The sequence below is a fragment of the Bos javanicus genome, chromosome 26 (genome assembly GCF_032452875.1).
Source record: "Bos javanicus breed banteng chromosome 26, ARS-OSU_banteng_1.0, whole genome shotgun sequence".
NCBI lineage: Eukaryota > Metazoa > Chordata > Mammalia > Artiodactyla > Bovidae > Bos > Bos javanicus.
The window spans coordinates 5510302-5529453 of record NC_083893.1 but is presented as its reverse complement, the minus strand read 5'-3'; the positions used below and the strand labels follow the sequence as shown (position 1 = coordinate 5529453).

The window sequence follows — 19152 nt, the reverse complement described above, 5'->3', positions numbered from 1 at the left end:
CGAAGAGTTGACTCATTGGAAAAGACTCTGATGCTGGGAGGGACTGGGGGCATGAGGAGAAGGGGACGACAGAGGATGAGATGGCTGGATGGCATCACTGACTCGATGGACGTGAGTCTGACTGAACTCTGGGAGTTGGTGATGGACGGGGAGGCCTGGCGTGCTGCGATTCGTGGGGTCGCAAAGAGTCGGACACAACTGAGTGACTGAAGTGAACTGAACTGAACTGAAATATATATTTTATTAGCATAAGTGGTCATGTAAAAATCTACAGAGGCATTCTATTCATAGCAGCACTTGATTACTCCCTCTTTCATCAATCTAGTTCTTATGAGGCTCAGGGACTCCACATTTTCCTACTGTTCCTGCTACCTCACGGCAGCTATTTCTCAGCATCAGTTGCTGAATCCTCTTCCAGATCTCCAAGTGTTGACTTCCCAAGGATTAGCCTTTTGGACTTTTTCCACCTACACCCATTTTCTTGATATCATGATTTCAATCTGGTCTATGATTTCTTTCCGTCCTCTAAATCAAAATCTGTAACTGTCCTGCAAGAATCATACTTGCATATTGAAAAAGCCTCAGAAACATACAATTTCCAAAAATGAACTCTTGATTTCTGCACCACAGTACCTGAGGGAGTAATGGGGACCCGTGTAATGGGGACCTGTTCAGAACAAAACCCTTTGAGCCATCCTTGATTTTCTCTAATGCACCACATATTTATATAATACATCAGCAAATCCTCTGGGCTTTCTTTTTATTTCCTTCTTATCATCTTCACTTTCTACCACCATGGTTTAAGCCTGGACTAGTGATGCATTGGGCTCTGTTTCTACTCTCATCCATAACACTGTGTACCTTTCCCCACTCCTCACCCTGCACAGCATTCAAAATAATCCCTTTGTATTGGATTATGTCACACTTCTAGACAGAACCATTCAAAGACTTTCATTCAAAATACATCAAGGATAAAAACCATATCCTAGTCCTGGGCTGCATTTCCAGTCTCATCCCCAGCCAGGCTTTTTAGTCACATTGAAAACCAAATTTCCTCCATCTTTAGAGACTTTATTTCAGAATGCCCAGAATGCATCTTACCTAGAAACACACAAGTCTTGCTCTTAACATGACATTGGATCTATAATTTGTTTCTGCTACTAGTTTGTTTGCATTATCAGGGTGAGGAATTTGGGGGTCTTTGTTTGATTATCTTTCAGTTGCTCTATGTCCAGCTTCTAGAACAATGCAGACTATAAACATTCACAAATTATTTACCAACTAAATGGATGGACTGAATCAATCCTTTATAAGACTAAACTGTAAAATAATATAAACATCAACAAAGGACTGTTATTTGTTAATCATAATACAAATTGGATATAATGTGTTGGCTTAAATTTGTAGACCAATTTTAGTTATAACTGGTGATTCAAATCAAGAATCAGAATCTGGCACTGTGAAAGAGATATTTCGCAAGTACACACACATGCTTTATTTGCTTGATTTTTCTTTCTTAAGAATGTTTGTGAGATGATAAAAATCACATGTAAGGAGAGCTCAATCATGATGATCCTGATAATAGGGAAAGAAAGGCAGTTATCTACTCATGTGCCAAATGAGAAGCAATCAACAGCTGGATTTTCTTAGAGATATTTCGGTTTTATGTTTTTACATTAATAGCTATTTTAAAATTTGATATTTAAAATAGCTTCAGAAAAATAACTCTAATAAAGTCTTATAGCATATAAAAATTCCCTTAGCATAACGCAATATATACAAATTTATTTCTTAGTTATAAAACACTCTTCAGATTTTTGTACTGCTAACTATTGAACACATATTTGGTAATTAACTAAAGAAAAATTTTAAATTAGCAACTTTAATCTTAGATGTACTTTTAAACTACCACAAAATGAGCAAAATATTTCTGACCTATCAAGGTTTTTACAAATCTTTACCAAAGTACTGATGTTAGTAGCATTAATTTTCACATTGATTTAACTAACATTTTGAATTTTTAAAAATAATTGATAAAAAAATACAAAATTTATTTCATTACTTCTTCAATTAGAAAATAACAATTTTATATTTGCTATAAGACTCCATTCTGAGAATCTTTGGAATTATTTTAAATCAAACCTTAATATAAAAGGCATACAACTCTATTAGGTAAACATACATCTTAATATTTTAATCTATGTGAAATATCATAAGAAATTTGTTTCTATTTTTATAGTGAAAATAAAGCACAAAAGTTACTCAGCATTCACCTCATAATTAATCTGTATTTAGTTTGACTAATTAAACTCATATATCTGTAAGCTTCAGATTTTCATTTAAACAATGCAAGTATGCATTCAGTTAATATAAATTATATGGCTATAGTTTATTTGCAAAATGTAAGCTATTTGTTTTCACTTTTAATTCTGTATCTTAACAAATGTTCTCATACCTTAACTCTTAGCACAGAAGCAAACATCCTTGCATCTTCAGACACACCTCCAATGTAGAATTTTTTCTGAAACACTGGGGGATGATCATTTTCATCCTGAATCTCAATATACACTTTAGCTGTATTGCCTGGAAGATAACAAATAATATATATTTTATTGATGGTTACTCACTGGAAAAAGATGGAATGGAGTAGACACATACCTTTTTTTTTTTTTTTGGAACAATGTAAATAACTTAATTCAGATAGTCATTCCTATTTGGCATGCTTAATACCCTATACCCACAGAGGACACTGATAATGATGTTTCTGGAATCATGATGTTAAATTGCTGCTATTTCTTTTAATTATAATGTCTTCTTAATTTATTTCACTGGGTTTAATAAGCACTAAAGTATTGTGTGTTTTGCTAATTTTAATAAAACAACTCAACCATTTGTATTCACAATTACTTCACACACATTATCAAATTACATCAAAATGACACAAATATATTAAACAACTTATGAAATAATAAAGTCTGCTATAAATTTTAAAAATTTATTCTTCAGTATGTAACTAGCAATGATATTTTCTTAGCTTAAAGTGCAGCATATATATGTAGTATGTGTGTGTATGCTCAGCCACATCCCACTCTGCTACCCTATGGACTATAGCCCACCAGCTCCTCCGCCCATGGGATTCTCCAGGCAAGAATGCTGGAGTAGGTTGCCATGCCCTTCTCTGGGGTATCTTCCAGACCCAAGGATCAAACCCATGTCTCCTGTGTCTCCTGCATTGCAGGTGGATTCCTTACTGCTGAACCACCCAGGAAGCCTGTATATGTACATTTGTAGTATATACTACATATATATGTACATATATAGTATATACATGTGTAACATATATATATATACACACACACATACAGTATACAATGGTTGGGTGAGGGACTTATTCCCACCAAGGTAAAACAAGTTTTACTGTGTATCATAGACTATGCTGCATTTATTGAAAAAGATATAAGTGGAGAGATGAGTATTATAATGCTTATAAATACTGGGTTTTATAATTTAAACCTCATTAAACATACAATAAGGAATACATTTCTTCATCACGTGTTTAATTTAACTCCTTCAATCATCACACCTTTAAGGAAAAAATCTTTTATTAGTGCACAAATAACCATTTAACAAAGAATCTGATAAAAATAACTTACAAATTAGATAAAAAGAGGAATATGTGGTAAGCATTTTGTAAAATGCAGATTTAAATTACAAAAAATATTCTGATGTACCTAAGTAAACTTTTCTCATGCATTTCATGTAGGATCAAATATAGTGCAACTGATCTACAAACTATTAGGCACACCTGGCTTTTATTACTTCACTGTATCCTCAACCATAACAAATTAACATGAAGCTACGGGCACAGTGGGTAGATCATAGTTGTATAATATTTCTGTGTCAACTGAATAAATGAATGAATAATCTTCATTATCCTTATAAGAATTTATAAATGGGTACCTTTTTGCTTGACTTGGGAAAGATCAGTGAGACAAGAGAATTAATTCCAGAATTTTACCACTGCCTTGCTGTTACTCATTTAGTTTCTCTATTTGTCTCTTTCCCACCATTCCTAAACTGGACAAGCTAGAATCAAAGAGAAAAATGTGCTAGGCCAACAGGGAAGGATACCAGCAAGGAAGTAAGAATGGTAGACTGCTTTTGTATCCTGCAGTGCCAGGGCTCTGAATTGCACCCTGGTCAGCCACCAACAGAGTTCATCCAAAATGACACCCATTTTCATCTTAGTGGCAAGCAATTTTTAACCTCTGGAATCAAAGCTGAGTTCTACATTTGATAATTTAAAAAAAAAATAGTGAATCTTAAACTATAAGTGAAGATCTAATGGTCAACATGGTGATGAGACTTAATGATACTATACTATGTACTCATATCTAGTAAGAGAGTAGATTTAACATGTTGTTACCACACACACACACACACAGAACACAAACACTGCCTTTGTGAGTTAATGGATGTGATAACTCACTTGTGGTATGCATTTAACAGTATATAGGTATGTGGCTCAGTGGTAAATAATCCACCTGGAGCCAGTGAAGGAGGCTCCAGTTCCATCCCTGGATTGGGAAGATCCCCTGGAGAAGAAGTGGCAAACTACTCCAGTATTCTTGCCAGGAAATCCCATGGACAGAGGAGCCTGGTGGTCTATAGTCCATGAGGTCACAAAGAGTTGGACATAATTTAATGACAAAGCTATAGCAATGTATATCAAAACACCACATTTTACAATTTAAATATACACAGTTAAATTTGTCCATTATATCTGAAGAAAGCGGGGCGGGGGAGGCAGGCGGGGTGGAAATTATGATGTATCTAATCTGAAGAAAGCGGGGTGGGGGAGGCGGGCGGGGTGGAAATTATGATGTATCTAATCAAAGAAGATAAGATAAATGCTGACAAGTCCAAAGATGATGAAATGCACCCCTACAGTTTAATGACTAGAATAGTATTCACTTAGATTTCCTGATTAATTAGCGCACAATATACATGACACGGTACATTTCTGAAGCTTGCACACTTTGACTGAGTGTGAGGACTAAGGACTGTATCATGATCTTGCATCTAATTTGATTTTTGATTTATTACTAAGGCAGGAATTTGGAAGCAACTCTAATTTAAATTCATTTAAGTCTACTATTTACCTCCATGAGTATTTCCAGAATCTTTTATTTTCTCCATATTATATCCTTTATTTAAGGTAGTTATGAAGCACATAACAAAAAAGAAAGATGCAGAAAGGAGTGCAGATGAAGACAGTAAAGTGGTATTGATAAAATGGATAAGAGAATGTTGTGAGGACAACACAAATGCATGGTGACCTAACACCCTCCTAAAGTCTCCCTTTTGGTTGGTGAGACAATGAGAAACTCCCAATGAGAACCACAGAGGATGAAAAATCATAAGCTGATGAAAGATTTACTTGGCAAGAGTTTTGGTTAAAAGACATTGTAGCCCTCTATGCATTTTGGTGCCCAGTGCCTCATTTCCCTTCCTTCACTGACATTCTTTTTCTCCAATTGTATCAGAGAATATTCTCTTTAGGCAGTATCTTTGGGTTCAGCAAGTCAAGAAGTTCCAGAAGTGATCCTTTATGCAAGGAAATGTGAGCTACCTTCATGGGACTTATTAGTTTAAAGGAAGAGAAAACAGAGCTACTAAGAAGTAAAGCTACGAAAACAAAGTATGAGTCAGAATACAAAACTCCTTGAATAGATCTTCTGTTCTATTTTAGACATCCTAAATAAGCTGAAAAAGGTTCAGAAGAGTAACTGATAGTAAAAATATCACTAATGCTGGGCTTCCCTTGTGGTCCAGTGGTGTAATTCAGAGGACACCCCTCCAATCCCTGGTCCAGGAAAAGTCCATACGCCTGAGGGCAACTAAGCCTAAGAACCACAACCGCTGAGCCCACACACTGTAACTACTGAAGCCTCTGTGCCCAGAGCCTGTGCTCTGCAACAAGAGAAAGCACTGAAAGGAGAAGCCTGCGCACCACAATGAAGAGTAGCTCCCGCTTGCCACTACTAGACTATGTTGTTAAAGACCAAATTTGGTTTGGATTTTTCCCTTTCCTTTCTAATAATTAATTTTGTGCTATGAGCTTTCTCTTGTTGTTATTTAAGTGCTAAGTTGTATCAGACTCTCTTGTGGTCCCACGGCTGTAACCCTCCAGGCTCCTCTGTCTATGGGATTCTCCAGACAAGAATACCAGAGTGGGTTGGTTTGCCCCCTCTGCAGAATTTTCCCAACTCAGGGACTGAATCAGAGTCTCCTGCGTCTCTTCATTGGCCAGCATTTTTTTTTAAACCATCAGTGCCACCTAGGAAGCCCTTCTATCCACATGACCAACCTATTGCCTGTGTTGCATTGGGTTCTCATAAAATACTTCCTAAATAATGATTCAAGGAGTAAAAGCAACGGTTCTTGACTATGATTAATTTTGCCCATCCAGAGATGTTTTTGGTAGTGATATCTGCAGAGGGTGAGGCAGTGGGGAGAGTAATACTAGAATTTAGTTGATAATGGCCAAAGATGCTGAGAAATACCCTGTGATGAATAGGACAAGCCTCTATGACAGAAAATTATCTAGCCCAAAATGTGAATAATTATAGATTGAAAAAACCCTAATTAAAATGAGAGAGTGAAAGAGATTAGAGGAATAAAAATAAAATGGAAAGTTTTTGCAAATATATAACAAAACCCTCTCCTGAGGCCATGTACATGTCTTTAACAAAGGACTCAATTAAAATGGGTAAAATGAGCTGCAATTATTTGATAAAACATTGTTTATCACCATTTTCACTGAGTTCTTTGAAGTCAGAGATTCAATCCTGTTCATCTCCACTGCTATCATTGCTTATTGGTAGTGGCACCTGCTCCTGATATTCCCTCAGTGTGAATGCTCTAAACTTCAACCGTACATCTAATTATTTCTAGCATATATACATCAAAGAGGTATTGATTATCATACTTGGGAATTAAAGAGCTTAGACTGAAAGAAAACACACTAGACTAGACTAGACTGAATCCAAGGATGGTGCTTTTCTTATTGTTAAATATTCGACACAATGTAACACATTAAACTGATTTTTTTGAACTCTATCATACTGTGATTCTATTGCAGAGAACTTTAAACAATGCTTGGATAACCATACTTATGTAGTTTGTACTTTGTTGGTGCCAAAAGGTCAAAGTTAAATCCTTCTTAAATTGCACGCATGCACGCACGCACACACCCACACACACCCTAAATTTTATGCTATTTTTCCTGTAATGCTATTACTGTACTTTACTTACTGTCAAATTAAATTTTAGAAGCACATAGTAGGTGTTTAATAAATGTGGAATTAACTAAAATTGCTACCAAATCCCTACCTGGTGTTTACTTAAATAAAATTAATCACTATATTTCATCCCCATAAATGTGATGATACATATTTAAGCCCTGAAAAATAATAGTGCCAAACAACTGCATATTGTTTTAAGAATGACTATCTCTCTTAAAGATAACAGTTGTTTTAGGCTTAATATTAGGAAAATACTAAATCTAAAGCTGGTGATTCAATCAAGCCATTTCATTCTCTGTCACCCCTTTATTCTTTGACCTTCAATCTTTCCCAGCATCAGGGTCTTTTCCAATGAGTCAACCCTTTGCATCAGGTTGCCAAAGTATTGGAGCTTCAGCATTAGTCCTTCCAAAGAATATTCAGGAGTGATTTCCTTTGGGATTGACTGGTTGGATCACCTTGTAGTCCAAGGGACTCTCAAGAGTCTTCTCCAACACCACAGTTCAAAAGTGTCAATTCTTCAGTGTTCAGCTTTCTTTATGATCCAGCTCTCACATCCATACATGACTACTGGAAAAAACCATAGCTTTGAGTATATGGTTTTGTCAGCAAAGTGATGCCTTTGCTTTTAATATGCTGTCTAGGAAGCATTATTACCAACAAAGCTGGTGAACAGTGATACAATTCCAGCTAAGCTATTTCAAATACTAGAAAATTATGTTGTTAAAGGGATGCACTCAAAATGTTAGCAAATTTGGAAAACTGAGTAGTGGCCACAGGTCTGGAAAAAGTCAGCTTTTGTTTCAATCTTGAGGAAAGGCAATGCCAAAGAATGTTTGAACTACCAAACATTTGACCTCATTTCACATGCTAGCAAGGTAATGTTCAAAATCCTTCAAGGTAGGCTTCAGCAGTACATGAACCAAAAACCTCCAGATATACAAGCTGGGCTTTGAAAAGGCAGAGGAACAGGATGTTAAATTGCCACTCTACATTGGATCAAAAAAAAAAAAAAGCAAGAGAATTCCAGGAAAACATCTTCTGCTTCATTGACTATGCTAAACCTCTGGCTATGTGGATCACAACAAACTGTGGAAAACTCTTAGAGACAGAAATATCAGACCACTTTACCTGTCTCCTAAGAAACCTGTATGCAGGTCAAGAAGCAACAGTTAGAATCAGCCATGGAACAACAGACTGGTTCCAAACTGGCAAGAAGTACAAGGCTGTCTTTGATCCATTGTATATTCTTGCCTCCTTTGTCGAAGATAAGGTGTCCATATGTGCGTGGATTTATCTCTGGGCTTTCTATTTTATTCCATTGATCAATATTTCTGTCTTTGTGCCAGTACCATACTGTCTTGATAACTGTGGCTTTGTAGTAGAGCCTGAAGTCAGGTAGGTTGATTCCTCCAGTTCCATTCTTCTTTCTCAAGATCGCTTTGGCTATTCGAGGTTTTTTGTATTTCCATACAAATTGTGAAATTATTTGTTCTAGCTCTGTGAAGAATACTGTTGGTAGCTTGATAGGGATTGCATTGAATCTATAAATTGCTTTGGGTAGTATACTCATTTTCACTATATTGATTCTTCCAATCCATGAACATGGTATATTTCTCCATCTATTAGTGTCCTCTTTGATTTCTTTCACCAGTGTTTTATAGTTTTCTATATATAGGTCTTTAGTTTCTTTAGGTAGATATATTCCTAAGTATTTTATTCTTTCTGTTGCAATGGTGAATGGAACTGTTTCCTTAATTTCTCTTTCTGTTTTCTCATTATTAGTGTATAGGAATGCAAGGGATTTCTGTGTGTTGATTTTATATCCTGCAACTTCACTGTAGTCATTGATTATTTCTAGTAATTTTCTGGTGGACTCTTTAGGGTTTTCTATAAGGCTGTATATTGTCACGCTGCTTATTTGACTTCTATGCAGAGTACATCATGGGAAATTCTGGGTTGGATGACTCACAAGCTGGAATCAAGATTGATGGGAGAAATTTCAATAACCTCAGATATGCAGATGAATACCACTCTAATGGCAGAAAGTGAAGAGGAACTAAAGAGACTCTTGATGAATGTGATAGAGGAGAGTGAAAAAGTTGGCTTAAAACTCAACATTCAAGAAAACTAAGATCATGGCATCTGGTTCCACCATTTCATGGCAAATAAAAGGGGAAAAAGTGGAAGCAGTGACAGAGTTTTTTCTTGGGCTCCAAAAATCACTGCAGATGTGACTGCAGCAATGAAATTAAAAGACACTTACTTCTTGGATATTCATTGGAAGGACTGATGCTGAAGCTGAACCTTCAATACTTAGGTCACCTGATGGGAAGAATTGACTCATTGGAAAAGACCCTGATGCTGGGAAGGATTGAAGGCAGGAGAAGAAGGGGATGACAGAGGATGAGATGGTTAGATGGCATCACCAACTCGAAGGACATGAGTTTGAGCAAGCTCTGGGAATTGGTGATGGACAGGGAAGCCTGGAGTGCTGCAGTATATGGGGCTGCAAAGTGTCAGACATGACTGAGTGAGTGAACTGAACCGAACTCCCTGGAAGGAAAGCTATGACAAACCTAGACAGCAAGTTAAAGAGACATCACTTTGCCAAGAAAGGTCTGTGAAGTCAAAGCTCTGTTTTTTCCCAGTAGTCATGTACAGATGTGAGAGCTGGAACATAAAGAAGGCTGAGTGCTTAAGAGTTGATCCTTTTGAATTGTGGTGCTGGAGAAGACTCTTAAGAGACCCTTTGACTGCAAGGATATCATACCAATCAACCCTAAAGGAAATCAACTCTGAATATTCATTGGAAGTTCTGATGCTGAAGCTTAAGCTCCAAAACTTTGGCCATATGATGGGAAGGGGTGACTCATTGGAAAAAAAAAAAAAAAACAAACCCTGATGCTGGGGAAGATTGAAGGCAGGAGGAAAAGGGGGCAACAGAGGATAAGATGGATGGATGGCATCACTGACTCAATGGGCATGAGTTTGAGAAAACTCAGGGAGATAGTGAAGGGTAACAAAGTCTGGCATGCTACAGTCCATGGGGTCACAAAGAATCGAACACTACTTAGCAACTGAATAAGGAACAAACCTAAAATCATTCAGAATTCCATGGACTATAGTAACTTCCTTTTTGTTCCTCTGCCCTAATTTATATTCCAGATAAATGATTGTTTCTAGAGATAAAGTAAGATATAAGAATAAAAGGATCATCTAAGATAAGCATTTAATCTGACTCTACTAAGGGGTTTTTGGTTATTCACTAAGATAACAGAGTTTGAATAAAAAATATATAGGAAATATGGTATAGTTTGTCTATTATATGGAATTAGGAGGGATATAATATATTTACATGATTTTTTGAAAAATAAATTATTAAGTATGTTAGAATGAGAAAAGTCCCTATTTCTTATTTCTAAGCTTTTTTCTCTGCAGGAATTATTCTTAGTCATACTTATATACACTGTTTATTTTAAATAGCTAGGCAGCAAGAGAAACTGAATATTTTGAGGTTCATTTGAGTAATATTTTAATTTATTTTGATGTTAATTCGCTTTTGCATGGTTTTAATTGCTTGTATCTAAAACATACCTTTTTGTGTATGTGTTTGTGAAAGGTTAATAGCTGAATTAAAGTTATAACAGTCTGTAACTACTGGCTTCAAACCTTACGCTTGGATTTAACATACACTTGATTTTTAGCTAAGTCTTTTAGTGAAGAAAATGATGACATTGATAATTTCACTACAGTGATGAGATAACAGAAGAGTAATATTCTAAATATTAATTAAAGTTTGGCTTTGTGTCCATATTAACATAGTTTTCTCATTAGGAAAATTTAATAAACTTAGTTTCCCTATAAACAGTACCATCAACATAGAAGCTAAGAATGCAATATTATTTCTTTTCACTGGTTTTGCTTACAATTTTGTGATAATCTCTGAAAGCAAACTGATGCATTTTAAAGCATTTGCAAGGGAATGATGATGACTTTTAGCTCAATGTTTTTCCATTCAAAATAAACAGGCACTATTTTAATTTACTTGTATTTATTAAATTCCAGCTCTCTCCACAAAAACAGCTTAATAGAGAAGCCATAAGGACCAATATGCAGTGGTGAACTACACAACTTCTGTAGTGGTAAACTGGAAATAAACACATTTAAGCACAAGTTATGGAGCCAGAGCTTGGGTGAGACACCAGTAATATTCCATGTATACAGTATGACCTTACATGTGTTATTTACCCTTTATGAGCTAAGTTTCTCAACAATAACAAGGTAGTAAAGTATATATAAGGGATTCCCTGGTGGCTCATATGGTAAAGAATCTGCCTTCAATGCAAGAGACCTGTGTTTGGGTCAGGAAGATTCTCTGGAGAAGGGAATGGTAATCAACTCTAGTATTCTTGTCTGGAAAATTCCATGGATGGAGGAGCCCCAAGGGCTTTACAGTCCATGGGTCATAAAGAGGCAGACACAACTGAGTGACTTTCACATGCACACATACAATTATATTTAAGTAACTGAATTAAATAAATAAATATATGTAAAGCACTAAATACATCATGGTCTCACTATATCAAATATGTCTGAGTTCCTTGACTTTCAAGATAGGAGAGAGAAAGTATTATTATTATTGTTATTTTCTGAATGAGGAAGAATACCAATTTCATGAAACTGAAAAATAATTCCTAGCATTGAATTACAAAATAAAATTGTTTCATGTGGGATATTATATAAGAAATATTAAATAATGTAGTGGAAAAATACATATACTTTTACTGCAAATAGAAGAATTTAAATAGTATAAAAACTCTTAGGAGACAGTAAAAGTGCTATATTAATTATGCATAGTTTTGTTTATATGGCAAGACTATAGATTTGTGAAAAATTCATTTAAAAATGTCAACAGTCTTTGAGAAAGACATACACTACAATATTTGATGTAAAAAAACTCTGTGGACATACAAACTTAAAAATAATTATTTTACCTTGAAATGCAAAGTCATAGCTGAGAAAAAAATAATTATGCTTAAATAGACCATTAAATGAAATTTGTATTTTAGACATGTAGTCAAAAACAAAAGTATGTGTTTAAGCCCAAAGTTATTTTACTTAAATAGAAGCAATAGTTGATGAATTTGGTAAATTATATAAATAAACACTTAATATATAAGTAAACATTCTTATATAAATAATATATAAATAAACATTTTTATATAAATAAACATTCTTAGGTGAACAATGAAAAGAAATAGAGGAAAACAATAGAATGGGAAAGACTAGAGGTCTCTTCAAGAAAATTGGAGATACCAAGGAAACATTTCATGCAAGGATGGGCATTATAAAGATAGAAACTGTAGGACCTAATAGAAGCAGAAGAGATTAAGAAGTGACAAGAATATACAGACAAACTATTAAAAAAAAAAGTCTTAATGATCTGGATAACCATGATGGTGTATTCACTCACCTAGAGCCAGACATCCTGGAGAATGAAGTTATGTGGGCCTTAGGAAACATTACTATGAACAAAGCTAATGGAGGTGATAGAATTTCCAGCTGAGCTATTTTAATTCCTAAAAGATGATGCTGTTAAAGTCCTGCACTCAATATGTCAACAAATTTGGAAAACTCAGCAGAGGTCACAGGACTGGAAGTCAGTTTTCATTCCTGTCCCAAAGAAGAACAATGCCAAAGAATGTTCAAATTACCATATAATTGCACTCATTTCACATGCTAACAAGGTAATGCTCAAAATCCTTCAAGTTAGGCTTCAGTACTACATGAACCAAGAATTCCAGATGTACAAGCTGAGTTTAGAAAAGGCAGAAGAACCAGAGATCAAATTGCCAATATCCACTGGATTATAGAAAAAGCAAGGGAATTCCAGGAAAAAAAAAAAAAAAAGCATCTACTTCTGCTTCATTGACTACTCTAGAGACTTTGACCATGTGGATCACAAAAAAAAAAAAAAAAAAAACTGGAAAATTCTTAAGGAGCTGGGAATACCAGACCACCTTACCTGTCTTATGAGAAACCTATATGCAAGTCAAGAAGCAACAGCTAGAACCAGGCATGGAACAACTGACTGGTTCTAAATTGTGAAAGCATTATGATAAGGCTTTATATTGTCACCCTGCTTATTTAACATATAAGCAGAGTACATCACAGGAAATGATGGACTTAATGAATCTATAAGCTAGGATCAAGATTGCTAGGAGAAATATCAACAATATCAGATATTCAGATGTATACCACCCTAAAGGCAAAGAGGAACTAAACAGCCTCTTGATGAAGGTGAAAAAGGAGAGTGAAAAAGCTGACTTGAAACTCAACATTAAAAAACTAAGATCATGGCATCCAGTCCCTTCATGGCAAATAGAAGAGGAAAAGTAGAAGAGGTGACAGATTTTCTTTCCCTGAAATCACTTGATGATAACTGCAGCCCTGAAATACAGACGCTTGCTTCTTGGGAGGAAAGCGTATTAAAAAACAGTGACATCACTTTTTGAAAAAGATTTGCATAGTCAAAGCTATGGTTTTTCCAGTAGTCATGTATGGATGTAAGAGTTGGACCATAAAGAAGAGCGAATGCTGAAAAATTGATGCTTTTGAATTGTGGTGCTGGAGAAGACTCTTGAGAGTCCTTTGGATAGCAAGGAGATCAAACCAGTCAATCCTAAAGGAAATAAACCCTGAAAATTCACTGGAAATTTGTTGCTGAGGCTGAAGCTCCAATATTTTGGCCACCTGATTTGAACATCCAACTCTTTGGAAAAGACCCTGATTCTGGGAAAGATTGAAGGTGAAAGGAGCAGCAGAAGATGAGAGGTTCAAATAGTGTCACTGACAAAATGGTCATGAATTTGAGCCAACTCTGGGAGATAGGGGAGGACAGAGGAGCGAGACATGCTGCAATCCATGGGTTGGCAAAGAGTCAGACACAACTTAAAAACTGAACAACAACAAAAACAAACAAACAAAAGAAACAAGCCAACAAACAAGAAGATTGTATCTTGAAAGTGCAATGTACTCAGCACTTGACAAAGTACATTGACTGTAATGACAAATGTTAAATAGGCAGTCTTGAATCATCATACATGTCCCTAAATACACCTGATAGCCCCTTCCCATACCCACAAACACTCAACAGAAAGCAACATTACATTATCTTTTTCTTGAGACTTTACAGAAGTTTTGTCTAAAAACGTAGTATAAAATTCATCAAGAAGAAATTAATAAGTCAACTCTGGCTTACCATATTTTAACAGAAGGAAAGAGAAATGCATTTTTCTTTTTTGAATATTCTCTCTGTATTAGTTCATGTACTGGCTCTTTTGTTTACATGATCTCTTTAAAACCTTTTAAATCATCCATGAAGTAGATTATCATTTCTGCTTTTTAGATAAATTAAAAGTTAATGAAATTAAGTCCCTGTAATAAGGAAGAGCTAGACTTAATACCCAAACTCGGCTAAAATTCATACTCCAGTCTCTTTTCATAATAAAAATAAGATTTTTAATAAAAACAAGACAACTGTCCATTAGAGACCAGAGATCATTTCCCACCAGTTTCCAGAATACAGGCAAGCAGATAGTAGAAACCAAATCAAATGTTTCTGAATAAAGAGATAATTCTATTTCAAGGGGCAGGCTATCTCAGTCAACCCTTCTATGTCAGCCTGAGTAATAAGTAATGATTTGAAGGATTTAATAAATGCCTACAGTGCTGCTGAAGAAAAAGAAAAAAATAACATTCTGAATAATGTTAAACCAATACAGGGCAAAAGTTCTTTTTGATGCAAAGAAAGTATGAGCAGCACATTAGCTTCCTATTTCTTTATAAATTAGTGGCTTAAAACAATATAAATGAATTATCTTAGAGTTCTACAGGCCAGAGTGGGATCACTGGGCTAAAGTTAATATGTGAGCAGGTCTACACTGATTTCTGGAGGCTCGAGGAGTATATCTGTTTTGTTGCCTTTTCTAGCTTCTTGAATCTGCCTGCCTGCACTCCTTGGTTCATGGTCTCCTTCCACCTTCAAAGCTAGTAATGGCTAATTGAGTCCTTCTCATGCTGCATCACTATGACCCTGAACAGTCCTATCTTATGTCAGTTATAAGGACTTTTGTAATCACATTGGAATCATCTAGATAACCTAAGATAACTGTACCATCTCAAATCTTTAATCACACCTGGGAAGTCCTTTGGCCTTTAAAGGTGACATATGGTAGAAAGTGAAGAGGAACTAAAAAGCCTCTTGGTGAAAGTGAAAGAGGAGAGTGAAAAAGTTGGCTTAAAGCTCAATATTCAGAAAATGAAGATCATGGCATCTGTTCCCATCACTTCATGGCAAATAGATGGGGAAACAGTGGAAACAGTGTCAGACTTATTTTTCTGGGCTCCAAAATCACTGCAGATGGTGACTGCAGCCATGAAATTAAAAGACGCTTACTCCTTGGAAGAAAAGTTATGACCAACCTAGATAGCATATTGAAAATCAGAGACATTACTTTGGCAACAAAGGTCCGTCTAGTCAAAGCTATGGTTTTTGCAGTGGTCATGTATGGATGTGAGAGTTGGACTGTGAAGAAAGCTGAGTGCCAAAGAATTGATGCGTTTGAACTGTGGTGTTGGAGAAGACTCTTGAGAGTCCTTTGGACTGCAAGGAGATCCAACCAGTCCATTCTGAAGGAGATCAGCCCTGGGATTTCTTTGGAAGGAATGATGCTAAAGCTGAACCTCCAGTACTTTGGCCACCTCATGCAAAGAGTTGACTCATTGGAAAAGACTCTGATGCTGGGAGGGATTGGGGGCAGGAGGATAAGGGGATGACAGAGGATGAGATGGCTGGATGTCATCACTGACTTGATGGACATGAGTTTGAGTGAACTCTGGGAGATGGTGATAGACAGGGAGGCCTGGCGTGCTGCGATTCATGGGGTTGCAAAGAGTCAGACATGACTGAGTGACTGAACCGAACTGAACTGAACTGATTCAATTAATTCTAAGGATTAAGATATGGGCATGGAGAAGGTAACATTTTTTCTGTCTACACCAGTCATATTATTGCTTTTGTTAAAAAATGTAAAATTCAGAGACTATGTTTATGAAGCAGAAAAGTTTTAGGATGCTTAGAGATGACAGATTTAGGGAAAGCAACATTCTGTGATATAGCAAATAAGACTTTTTTATAATTTTCTTTTATGCACAAACAACATTATTGACTCTGGTAACTAATGGTAGTTATGGACCAAATTGTGTCTTCCCCACTTTCCTATGTGGGGACTTAGCTCCTAATGTGATTTTGAGACAGGACCATTATGGAAGTAATTCAGGTTAAATGACGTTGTAAGTGTGAAGCTCTGATCCAAAAGGACTAGAATCCTTTTAAGAAGAAACACCAGAAAGCTAGTGCTCTTTCTTGCTGCCTTCCTCTCTCTCTCTCTATCCTGTCTTTGTCTCTCTAAATCTATTCAACTCTCTCTGTGAGGACACAGAGAGAAGATGGTCATCCACCATCCAGGAAGAGAGGTGACACCAGAAACCATCCCTGACACACCTTGATCTTGAACTTCCAGCCTCCAGAAATGTGAGGGAAAAATTTCCTTTGCTTAAGCCATATAGTCTATGGTATTTCCTTATGGCATTCCAAGCAGACTAGCACAATAATAGTAGTAGTTACTTAATAATTGAGAAGTTCCCGAGCTAAAAGTTTTCAGTGCATCGTTTCACCTTATCCCTATAATGCTCAGTCACTTCAGTTGTGTCCAACTCTTTGCAAACCCATGGATTGTAGCCTTCCAGGCTCATCTGTCCATGGGATTAGCCCTCCAATAATACTGGAGTGGGTTGCCGTGCCCTCCTCCAGGGGATCTTCCCAGTCCAGCAATCAAATCTGCATCATCTGTGTCTCTTGCATTGCAGGAGGATTCTTTACTGCTGAGCCACTGGGGAAGCCCTTATTCCCATAATAATCCAGTGTTATTTATTATCCACATTTTATTGGTGAAGGAACAAGGGTTGGAAGGATTAAATGATATGTCTAAGATTACACAAGTAGGAAAAGGCAAAACTTGTCTTCTTACCAGAGACAATACATATTCTTAACCATTTCACTTTGGGGCCTTCCTTCAGTTTCGCAAAAACATCACAATATTGTAGTTATCCTCCAATTAAAATAAATATATTAATTAAAAAATAATTAATTGCAAAATTATGCTGAGGATCTAAAAAAGCAGGAGAGAAGCCATTTGAAAAAAAAAAAAATCCAACATAATCCTGTGCTGTGCTGTGATATGCGTTGTCACTCAGTCATGTCCAACTCTTTGTGACCCCATCAACTATAGCCCATCAGGCTCCTCTGCCCATCAGGATTCTCCAGGCAAGAATACTAGAGTGGGTTGCTATGCCTTCCTCCAGGGGATCTTCCCAACCCAGGAATCGAACCCAGATAACATAATCCTAAGCCTCTCTAAAGTTTGTGATTTGTGGGGAGTGGGTCGGGACAGTTTGTGTCAATTAGCGTAAAAATTTTCTTTAGGTATTAGGTTTTTAGAAACTTCTATGTGTAAGAATAATGAGAAACTAACATTTTACTAGGAAATTTCTACATTTTATTTTATTTTATTATTATTTTTTTATTCAATTTTAATTAAAAAAAAATTATACATGTGTTCCCCATCCTGAACCCTCCTCCCTCAGGAAATTGTTGACAAGCTATGTAGATAATCTGGCTTAGCTTAAAACTGCTCAATGAAGTGCTGCTATATATATATCCCTCCCTGAAAATATCCTATCTCCTTACTTCATGAGAGCTTGAGGCAAAGTAGAAACACCATGGATTTAAAAGGAGAATTTTTTTTCCCATATACTTTTATACTTTTGGACTGATTTTGAACAGGGACAAAGACCTGCCTCCTTATCTATAATCTATAAAAAACAATGTGATTATTTTGGTGATTAAATGTTGTTATGAATAGATTATGTGCTTATCATCACCATAAAAATGTAAAGCATTAGAGTTGTAAAAATTAAAAAGTGATTTGGCATTCATGCTGTTTTCAAAATATTTGCATGGTGAGCAAACTATGTCAAAGTATACACAATAGTACCCATATATACAATATATGTACATGTTAGAATAAGTATATGTGAGATAATAAGAAAATATAGATATATAGATCCACATCTGTGCCTGGTTCTTGATGCAGAGCTCCTAAAACTCCTGTAAGTAGAGGTACTAGGAGGATCTTTTGTTTTAACATTTAGTGTTTGATTTTGGTACCTGACATACAGCTCCTAAGACCCCTGTAATTTTCTGAGTGATTAGAATCTCTGACACTGAATTCCTAAATCCCTTGGAATTTTCTAGGGGATAGGTGATAAGAATCTTCATTGGTTCTAATGAGGTGACCTTGGTGGGCTCCTGGAAGGACGCTGGTCACCAGAAAGTCCAAGCCATGATTAGAAGTTTGGAACCTAAACCATCATGTACACAAAAATTAAAAAAAAAAAAATTGAAATAAACTTCATTGGTTCCTTTCATCTCTTGTAGCTAAGATGTCTGGAGAGATACCAGGTGGATCTACTTTTTCTGCATTAACAAGCCCTGGATGATGCTTGTTAAGTCTATACTTTTCCGCCTAAAATCAAATGAGTTTACTTACTTATTTGCTTATTTATCTATGTATTTCTCCAGGCACTATGTGATTTAGTTGTTAAGACTTAACCAAAAAGGAATGATCAAAAAGAAAACTGACCTTGCAAAAGCAGAATCTAATTATTCTTTATCGTATATCTTTGCTTAGTTTATTAGCCATTTGGTACACAATATATT

The 19152-nt window shown here is 36.0% G+C and overlaps 1 protein-coding gene across 1 annotated transcript in view; it reads right to left on the bottom strand.

The window, feature by feature from the left end:
• The window catches only part of PCDH15 (protocadherin related 15), a 1038229-nt gene that overhangs the window by 110365 nt on the left and 908712 nt on the right, over window positions 1-19152 (bottom strand). The window contains exon 26 of the mRNA XM_061402659.1: window positions 2456-2583. Within this exon, the coding sequence (XP_061258643.1) occupies window positions 2456-2583 (128 nt within the window). The remainder of the gene's footprint in view (window positions 1-2455; window positions 2584-19152) is intronic.